The sequence below is a fragment of the Centruroides vittatus genome, unplaced genomic scaffold (genome assembly GCF_030686945.1).
Source record: "Centruroides vittatus isolate TY-2023 unplaced genomic scaffold, ASM3068694v2 contig_1175, whole genome shotgun sequence".
Taxonomy (NCBI): domain Eukaryota; kingdom Metazoa; phylum Arthropoda; class Arachnida; order Scorpiones; family Buthidae; genus Centruroides; species Centruroides vittatus.
The window spans coordinates 467,678-478,833 of NW_027120753.1; the positions used below are offsets into that span (position 1 = coordinate 467,678).

Genomic DNA, 11,156 nt, shown 5'->3' on the forward strand with positions numbered 1-11,156 from the left:
AAGGCAATACGACAACAGTATCAAGTATTTCCAGAATATTTCATAAAATAAAAAGAGAAAAAGAGGGAAAAGAGAATTTTATAAAAATTGACTTTTCGTTATTTAATATTATTTTTGTTTTATTTATAGAAATTCCCTCTAGATTCGTAATAAAAAGCAAAAAAAAAAAAAGAAAAACTTCTTGACTGAAAGCCAAAGTAAAAATTTTCTTTACATTCTACGGTTGCACGAGAGTAATTTCATTTTATTAATAATAAAAAATAAAATAAGAAGAATAAGAAAACTTCAAAATTGTGAAGACTCGCAACGAAGTAATATCCGGACACAAACTCGAAATACATTAATAGAATTTTATTTATTTTTTTTTATTTTTTAAAAAATCGAATGACATATTTTGCCTTTCTTCTTCTTCTTCTTCTCTTCGCATTCAGACACGTGTCAATTCAAATAACAGTGAAGAGAGATGAGAAAATACTCATTTTTCCACTTTAAAAAACAAATTTCAATCTTCGTTTTAACTAATATATATATCTTAGATAACATCTTTGCCGTTTTTAATTCTAATTAAGCTTTAAACGAACAATATTCATAACAATCTCGCGTGATATTCTCCTTAGACATTGATGAAACAGTTCCCAGTCTTAAAAACCTTTATAAATTCTTGATTATAATACTGAATTCGAAAAAAGTTTAAAAATAAAATTCTTGAATATTGCGTTTTAATTAAAAAATAAAATACAATACAGATACATACGTAAATTTAAAAAAGAAAAACATCCTCTAGATTCGTTTTTCAATTAACCAAAATTCGAATTTTCAATACGTTCTTCTGTATAATTAATAATTATAATAATAATAATAATAAAAGCCGGAGATTATTAAAAAGGTCAATATTATTTAAGAAAAATCAAAATTTTAATTTAGAGACTAAGAGGATTTGTGATTCAATCAAATATTTCCTTTTTAGATAGCACTTCAGAAATCTGCAAAGACTACATTTTACCATTCAGACTTTTTCCTGTTAATCCCGCTATTAAAAAACAGCTACAAGATGCCACCAAGAACCTTCATCGATTAAATAATATTCTTATAAAGAACGAAATGATCTCTAGAAAAAAAAATCCTCAATTTAATTACTTTTGTATACGCATTTTCTAATACAACCAAGGATTGTTTTATTTCTTTCTTTCGGATGCTTCAACTCGTCATTTTCAGCTGCTCCCGTTTAATATTAATATATTTCAATCCGCGATCCATCGATTCACACGACAAATAATTCATTTCTGATTAATCTGATTATTCTTTTAAGCGAATAACAACAATCCCCGGACAACAAAAATTGACAATGATTTCATAATTCTTTACCGCATATCAGATCTTATCCTTCGTAATTTTCGTAGATGGAAGCCAATTAGTAACTTAATCACACCTTTGCAACATTACAAGAATGACAAATTTTATCCAATCGAATATTATAAAGTAGATTATAAATATTGTATAATTAATCAAATATTCATTTATGTTAAGATGAATGATGACAATCGTGGCAAAATGAAGTTTTTGAAGGAAACAAGAGAGAAATGATTGATGCTGTCTTACAGGAAATCCAATAAAAGCGTTCTTTATTCCCGTATTTCGTCGCAGGATTACGTCGATGTCATCCGATATCCTGACAACTATCAAGTTTTGACTGTTGACATCCTGTACTGGAGACGAGTGCAGCAATACCATATAATGTTTGATGAAAACCTAGCAATGACATTTGTACAGGTATGAAATATCATACTCGAAAAGTAAACCGGCGACATCTTCTTCGGCCTTAACTCTACGATAGCAAGTTTCAAAACAAAAAGAAAAAAGAAAATTAAATAGGAGTTTCGCTTATGTTATTAAATATAAATCCAAGATTAAACTTTTGTTTGTAACCATATCTCTTTTATGACACGTACAATAAAAAAAGGAGATAAAATCCCGATGAGAATCCGATGGACACCTTTTGGCGGTTATTGTGTGCCGACGTCCATAAGACAAATACAAAGATCCAAATAAATGTTTAAAGACGAACCATTAATCTGGTTTCCTTTATTATTTACCGATAGCTAACCGATGCCTGTAACAATATTACTGGCTTTTCCTTAACATCATTTTGATGCGAATGTATGTAATACTTTAAGCTTATGAATACAGAATAAGCCTAGTAAATATGGTTATCGGATTAATCTAGAAAGAAAATCTCGATTTCTTTATCTATTTTAATGTTTTCTTACGAATAATATTCTTATATATAGATCAAAGTGAATAGAATTACAGCAGTAAGACAATAAGATGTTAGGTTAGATATGGACAAACTATGGCACACGAGAAGCTTTTCTGTGGCTCGATACTTTAGAATGCTTCGATAGTATCGTTTAAAATTTCCATGAGTTGGTTTGAAAGTTTAAAACCGACTCATGTCTGCATGGAAATTTCAAAACCTCACGTTTTAAAACTTCAGCACAGCAGTAAACCTCACTTAGGTATAGAAGTTAAGCGCGAACAAGTGAGAATTTGTAAATCGCAAAACACTGCAGAATATTAATTAACGACATTAAAGAATCCTCTATTTAAAATTCTCCTATTTTTACATATATCCTTTCAATAAAAATATGAATTCTCTGTACAGTATTTGACTATAGTGTAATGTGAGGACCACGCTCTTACCTAAAAATGTAATAAAATAAGTAAAAACGCAAACCATTAAAAAGAAAAAGAACTTTAGCCATTAATTTTTTATTTTATTGTTAGTTCTCTTACTTTATGTATAGTTTTATGTATTGTTTAGGTTAGGTCGTGAGAGTCTTGTATTTTTAGTTTTGGGTATTTTTAATTATAATATAGCTTCGGTGGACAATTTCCGTATTGAAATAATGCTCCGAACTACATATTAAATGTTTCTTTCGGTAAAATAAATGTTATTTTTATCGGATTGTTATATCTGTCTCTGTAAAAGAGTTACCATTCTAAGATAGAAGAGTGTATCAAAATAAGTAAGACAGAGGAATATATAAGATGTCAGCCTATTGCTCTGGAGGATCCGGGAACGAATTTGGACGTGTCGAAAAATCTGTCCATTCCACGTCCCCTGGCCAAACCCAGGCTTTGAATAAAAGGTCCTCTTAGTGCCACGAGGTGTAAAAGGTTATTTTTTAAAAATGCCTAACGGTTATATTTCAAGAAGGTCCCAATTTGATGGACTTATAGGTCTATATTACGACAGAAAAATGTAATTTCTGTAAAAAGTAACTATTATTAAAAGAGAAATATAGCCACTTTGAAAAGTTCTATGATAGTCTTTTTATTACTATAGAAACGGTCAGAGCTTTTGTAGTAAATAAACTACAAAAACTGACCATTTCTAAGCTTGGCTTCAAACATAAACGTAAATAAAAAAATAGCTACTAGCATATAAAAAAATACTTTAAACGACAATTAGAAATACAATAAATCCAACACGGTAAGTGCAATTTTTAATTAAATTAAATCTGTAAAATAGAGATTATATATTAATATATCAAATCTACGAATCGATGATATTATAATTAATATAAATAGAATTAAAAGAGTTGTATAACAAATTTTCAATTTTATTTTTGAAAATATATTTTTTGTGAGTATTAAGAAGCATTAAGCATTATTAAATATTAAATTTTGAACGTGCGAACATTAAACTTCGATAAGAGCATGCGGTCTATCGACTTGTAAACTTATTGCATTTTTTATTTAAACGTATTTCGCGAATATATCATAAATAAATATAGAGAATACAACCTCAATTTTCTCATTTCCCAGAGAATTGAAGTAAAACCGAGGAGAAACATTTCTGGAGTAATTTCCTAAACTTCTCCTCTTGGTACTCCCAGAACGGATAGAGTCTCTTTACACTCTCTTTCTCTTATAATAGTAATAATAATAATAATAATAATAATAATAAAAATTCCGTATTTCATCCGGTTTTTATTATTTAAAATTTAATCGAAAACATGACACGAATTTAAGAAAAGTCCATTTTATCTTTCGTAATCAAAACTATGAAATCCAATATAAAAATTGCAATTTCGATTTTTTTAGAAAAAAAAGGAGAAGAGGAAAAGAAATAAATAAATAAAAAAATTGAAGAGAAAAATTGAAAATATTTCAATCATTGGCTACCGTTTAAATGAAACTCTCCTTTCCGAAATCAAAATCTATGTTATATGGATGATTGTCAACAAAATGAAAGCGATTCCCCAACGGATTCTGTGAAGCTGTTTCGAGAACGACCTATTCAACGTGGACAGGAAGGAGAGAAAGAAAAATTACCTCGTCCAAACCGACGTAGTATAGCACTTCCCGTTTTGATTTAGTAATTTGACGCCAGTAGTAGTGGATATATCCCATGCTGTAACTAGTAGGGCTATAAAAGAGGTTTTTCGGAATCTCGTGTTTACGAAAAATTCTGTTCGGCTATTGAGGTAAGTAATATATTTAATCGTCCTTTTCTCGGCTGCTCCAATATTTTAATCTCCTTCTTTTTGCTGCTACAATATTGTAATTGCCTTTTTTTCGGCTATTTCAATATTTCGTTATCGCCAAAAAATAAAAAGTTTTCTACTGCGAGAACGTAGCTATTTATCGACTATCGATGTTAAGAAAGTTTGAGATATTTAAAAAAGAAAACTTGGTAAGTAGATAAAAGTGCTTAAAATTATGTTTAAAAGATACTTTAGTAGGGTAAAGATACGAGGAAAGAATCCCTATGTGTTATAAAACCCGTAGGGGCAGAAGTGTCAGGATTTCTACAAATGGCTGTCACAAATCTCTTTTTTTTTTTTTTTTTTTTTTTCCGCTCCTTCTCACTCTTCACTTTCTTCGAGATAAACAGCATTAGAAAGAAATAGTAGTGGTATCTGCAAAACGAGAAAGAATTCAGAAAGGGTCATATTAAAAGAATAGCAGTCAAGCAGATGGAGGTAGGCTAGGGAAACTAACCCAGCTGGACCATACTTAGGGAAATCTCGATGGTCCGATAGATTTTTGGCATAGCAATAAGGCTTAGAGGTGCTGTCAAAGTGCCAGCTGCCGCCTATTATGGTAATGACAGAGAAGAGTCGGCTCGTCATTCATCAAGTGAACTTCACTCGTGAAAACTAAATATATCAGCAACAAAAAATGAATACGAAAACGTTTGCAATTCGTTTTATCGCTTTGCACAGATATATTCTACCAAACCATTTCCAAAATCTCGCTCCGAAATAAAAAGATTCCTTTATTTTTTCACAATTACATATTAAAAAATGCATTTCTTTTCAATATATCGCTTCAATTTTTCTCTTATATTTATCTCCGACCAGAAAATAAAACAATAAACAACAATTTAATATTATAGAAAAATACACGGCTAAGAAAAATCGAAATTGATCGATTTTGAACTCAAAATAATCCACCAATCATAAAATTGATGAGATAAAAAGAAACAATAAAATTAAATCTCCATTTTATTTTTTATTACCAATGAAAATAATTAGAATAATTCGAGATCTTCCAGGCAATTTTTCAATCTTAAAAATTTAATATTCGATAAAGAAGAATATATTTAAAAAGATTTTTTTTCTTTCCCCTCTAATCAAAACAACAACGCAATTACGTAAAGATATTAAAAGTAGAGAGTGTTGTAACCGGGTTTTATATGAGAATTAACATACTCTCAGAAAAAAAATGGAAAAAATAAAAAGCATTTTCATCATGGTAATTGTTCCAGCCACTAATTACACTCATACCAAGCAGTAAAAGACGTTAGTATTATATCTAGATGATGTTATTGACGTTAGCATCCTTTAATTGATTAAGTAATCTGTAGTCATTCTTCGCCTTATATCGAATTTCTAAAAACGAGATGTTTTTCTTCCAAATAATAATATTAAAAAAAAGTAGGTACATAAAAGTTTAGAAGAATAATAAGCTCTTTTTTGTTGCTGTTGTTGTTGGTGGTGTTCCGGCAATGTTAGGTTTGCAATGAATGGAGCCATCTTGAATTATATTCTTTTATTACTCCATCCTGCCTTTTTGGTATGCTCGATAATTCCTTTTCATAATAATTGATTTTGTAGATAAAAGAAAAACCACGTAGAACGAAGAAAAAAAAACTCGACGTCAATACAAATCAAACGTTGCTTATCAAGATTTGAATATAAATAGCCAAAATATCGACGTTTTGGTTCACTTATGAGTTCATCCCGCTGTGTAATAAAACACTCTTAAATATCTTTTTTATGGTAGACGAGATTGAGTTTCTCCCAATGTTTTACAGGATTTGATTTTCATTCAAAAAATATCCTGCGAAGATTAAGCTATATTTTATCGAGAATTTAATTTTTTATTGAGAATTTATTGACTAAATCCAAAAAAAAATTTAAAAATTATGGAAATTTTGTCGGTACAAAGACTTATTGATTCGTATTAAATATGTAAATACCTCTTCGCTCGCTTAAAAACTCCCCCCCCCCTTATTTTTTCCTGTTAAAATATTATACGAACGTTAAAGATACACTCGCGGTGACGTCTGGTATCGATACGTTTTTCTTTACTTAATTTTTTAATTATTAAACCCACGAGTTTTTGATTTATGCGTGAGTTGAGATTTGAGACCTTGATATCGTTATCATGATGTTTTCATTAATTTTGTATTTAAAATTCCGAATTCATTAAGCCCAGGAGTAGTGAAATTCGAGATTTTTTGGTTCGTAATTTATCACTTTTATTTTTTCCCACCCTTTTAGTTTCCCGAGGAAAAAAAAAAGTTTTAATTGCGTTTGAAGTTTTTACATCCATAAACGTTGCTGTATCTGAGTAATTAACGTTAGTCTTTGAAAGTAAAAACTGTCAGATTAATTAATATGATATTTTTCAGATGAGAAGTCATGTTAACAGCCAGAATATGTTCGATATTATGGTTTGTGGCCTTCTTATCTGGAAGTTTGTCGACTCTCCCGAGGCACTCGTGTCCCAACCGCCTGATCATCAAACCCTGTATGTGTGCCGTTAAACCAAAAGGGATTAATTTATCCTGCGAGGATATGAAAGTCGAAGAGTTGCAGCAAGTTTTACATAACATCGCTAAAATCGGAGAGAGGATTTGGTATCTGAAATTTAAGAACAACGAATTAACCATATTTCCATCGGGTCTGCTTCAAGGATTAGATGTTCTACACTTCATGGCCCATTACAGCGACATAACGACCGTAGTCGATGCTGCCTTTTCTTATCTCGGCGACAAATTGAAATTCTTAGATCTTTCTCACAATTCTCTAGAACAGGTACCCAGCAAAGCTCTAGAATCGCTGGCTGAACTCACTTCGTTGAATCTGAATTATAACAAAATTAAAACTTTGCACGCTAACGCCTTCAAAGGTTTGACATCTCTGATACGTTTGTCTCTGTACGGTAATCGCATCAAACTAGTTGATAATCTGGCTTTTGCCAGCGTGGGAGTTAACTTGACTAGACTGAACTTGGGATCTAATCTTCTTAGTCACATTCCCTCGCCCGCTTTCGAAGTATTCCAGAATTTGCAAAGATTACAACTTCGTGAAAATCAAATTACCGCCTTGGATAGCGAAGGTTTTCAAGGAATAGGAAACAGCTTAGACGCTTTGGATTTGTCTTATAATATGATCGAAAATATTCCCGAAAAATGCTTCGTAAATCTTCGTAAATTGGATTCTTTAGAAATTGAAAATAATCGAATTAGCAATATTCATAACCAAGCATTCGACGGAGTTTCAGGTACGGAAATACATTTGTTTTTCTTAAAAAAAATATATAATTTAAATGTAAAAATTCATTGCAGAAGAGTTAATTTTTTTTAATTCTGTAAGTATAAAGCGTGTTAAAACCGAATATTTTCAACATAAATGTGTGTATAGTCGCGTCCAAACAAGATTTTCTCTTTCTGCATCGCGTTAATCTCCCTAATTCGTATATTACTGCGGACCAGATTAAAGTACTATTCGCATAAACTTATCTAAATTTAATTTTCATTAAATGGTCTGTATCAATTACTGTTCCTTTCCAATTACAATTCGCCGTGTACTACAAAAATGACTGCTTTATTAAATCATTTCTACAGCGTGTTGTTGCCCGAATAGAATCAAAGACTTTTAACGAAACACAAGAACGTTGAAAAAGATTATTTCCTTAGTTCAACAAAAATTTCTTGATAAAGCGATTCAATTGCGAGTTGTGTCGAGTTTCAGTCACCAAAAGAGAGGAAAAGCACAAATCGAATGAAGAAGAAAAAGTTACTTTCAAAGAACGAAAAAGTATCAAAAATAAACAAAATGTAACTCGGTGAATATCTTTAATACAAAGCTAAAAGGTTTCTAGTTTAAAAAAAAAAAGAAGAAAATAAAATCAATATAATTATCAAAAATCTGAAAGTTTAAACGGTTAACTTTTCTATGCAAAACGTTCCTTGTTTGTTTCAGAAACCAGATTTTTATCTGCATTTATCGATTTTTATTTCCAACCCAACAGATTTAAATATAAAAGAAATTCGTTTAAAAAATTTAAGTCTGCATTTTCTTGGAAATGTTGCCTTTGCCTACCATATATCATTTTAAATAATTATTCTTAGAAGACAATGTTTTATTTCGTATATTATAAATATTTCATAACTAAATGCAACTGACTTGAGTTTTTATTTAATTATTTTTTCTATATATTTTGGATAAAGTAGGCTACGAAGTAAAGTTTGAAAGTTATTTTTTTTATTTAATTTTTCATAGAATTAATGCTCGGGCGATTTTTATTCTTCTTCCCTTTTTTTTTTTTTTTTTGCTTCAGGATCTCTGGAATGGTTAAAGTTAGGCAATAACGCTTTAGACTACATACCTTCGGAAGCCTTCAAGCAGATGAATAAGCTAAGAGAACTCGATCTACGAGGGAATAACATCAGCAAAATACCCGAAGATGCTTTTAAATCTTACGGCCAAGACCTGAAATTTATTTATCTTCAAGAAAATAGGTATTTGTATCGATATTTCTAGATTATATCAAGTAAATACATAAATTGATAGACGTGGTTTAACCTCATCGAAGTTAAACCACGTGGCTTGAGGGGTTTGGTCTATCAATTTGAATGATTATTAATGACTTTTCAGTTCCAATTTTGTATTTTAAACTACTAATAAACCGAACTTATGGATAATAAAATCTGTATAGATCATTTTCGATGGATTTTCTGAGTAAAAAAAAAAAAAGAAGTTTTTATGAGTGGTTGTAAATAATGTTTCTTTTTCAGGATAGAGACAGTGGATCCTACTTCGTTTCAAGATTTGCAGTCGTTGCAATGGCTGCATCTTCATTCCAATCATCTAACATCTCTCCCATACGAAACATACATCCCAGTACTTGACACACTGCAAATCCTGGACATTCACGGTAAGGCCTAAACTTTTATCTCTTCGCCATGTGCCCGGTTCTACACAGTATCTTTACTACCCTCTGGTGTCAAAATTCGAAACAAATTTTATCACGAAAAATTCCCGTAAAATTTTTCACTATTATTTTTTTTTATTTTTTCTCTTTTATTATTCCTTCCTTCATTATATAAAAAAATAAAATGGAATTTAAAAATTTATTTAAATATATTTAAATTTAAATAAGCAATTATATAATCTGCGTTAATTTAATTAATAATAGGCTAGTTATTTACAGAGTAACAAGTAATTTTGATTTATTTAATTGCTGAAAAGTCATTAAATAAATCTCTCGGGTAAACTTATAATTTGCTAAACTGTATTTATTATCTAAGAGTAGTCTAGTTCGTAGTCTCTTAGGATACTAAAGTCTACGGTAGCTGTCCGCATTTAACGAACAGAAAAAAAGAATATGTAACGTTAAAAATGAATTAAAACATAGAAAATCTGTGTTTAAACGTAATTAAATAAGCTTAATTAATATAAAATTATTAAAACACCATCGCTCTTATTCGAGTTTTACCGCTTCGTTTCTTACATTAAAGCGGTATTATAGATAACAAATGTACTGTACTTAATATATACTCTACTTTAGTCAATGTTTATTTTATAAATAAAATCTTATCGATTCGTCTTTTTTTTCTTTGGTATTTACAGACAATCCTTTTCATTGCGACTGCAAAATTGCTTGGTTTCACAATTGGATTTCGGAACAAGGTAAAACTATCGTGCAACATTCTGAAAATACTCTTTGTTATACACCCAGAAAACTTCATTTAATTGCAGTTAAAGACATTTCTAGTTCATATTTGAGTTGTACTTCCGTAGCAAACATTCAGCATTCTCATTTACATATATTGAGTTTCGTGTCCACTGTAATGTTTATCGTGAGTCGTCTATTATTACGTTGATGGACTTCGATGGACAATGAGAGTAATTTTGTCTATTAAAAAAAAAAGTAAATATATAATGATGATAATAATAATAATATAATACATATTGAGAACGATTCGGAAGATATTATTCTGTAAAATTTTCTATTTTCTAACAATAAAGTGTATAAAACTTTCCAAGTTTGAACCTGTTTCAGTGGGGGTCGAAGTTTTGGGAATTTACAAAAAATCGCAGATGTTACACCAACTTAATCAAGTAAAACTAAGAGATAGCAGTCGAAATTGTTTCCTTCGATACAAAAATGTTTGATATACAGTATATATATTGTCTCTCCTTCGTCATAAAAGTTTTTGATGTCGGAACCGCGTGGTGCACAACAACATCACCTCCGAATTCGTAAATACTCGGTACAAGTTTCATTTCTAGTGTTGATTTATGGACATACTAAACCAAAGTTTTTAAGATCTTTGTTGTTTTTCTCGACTTTATAGTCTTGTATATTTATATGAATAAAATACAATATTGATTTCTCCGAAGGTTACTTTAAAAAATATCATAAAGAAGAAGGGGAAAAAAGGTTTATAAACTTCTTGGTTTTCTTTAAATAAGTAGAATTAACGTTATTGTTTCTGGTAGCACCGGTGATTTTTAATCGAAAAATTGCTTAATTATATATTTAAACCAATAAAATACATTAAATTCTTCAAGGAATTCGATTATATATTATCGTTTTTGTTTAATAAACTTGATTTATACGGTTTATACTTT

General features: G+C 30.0%; 1 protein-coding gene across 1 annotated transcript; it reads left to right on the forward strand.

Moving 5' to 3' along the window:
• Positions 1–4,361: 4,361 nt before the first annotated feature.
• On the forward strand, positions 4,362–10,562 carry LOC136982860 (leucine-rich repeat-containing protein let-4-like). The gene is made up of 5 exons (XM_067279408.1): positions 4,362–4,490; positions 6,926–7,800; positions 8,860–9,040; positions 9,317–9,456; positions 10,152–10,562. The coding sequence occupies exons 2-5, from the start codon at positions 6,936–6,938 to the stop codon at positions 10,403–10,405; spliced, it is 1,440 nt and encodes a 479-aa protein (XP_067135509.1). The 5' UTR covers positions 4,362–4,490; positions 6,926–6,935; the 3' UTR covers positions 10,406–10,562.
• Positions 10,563–11,156: the final 594 nt, after the last annotated feature.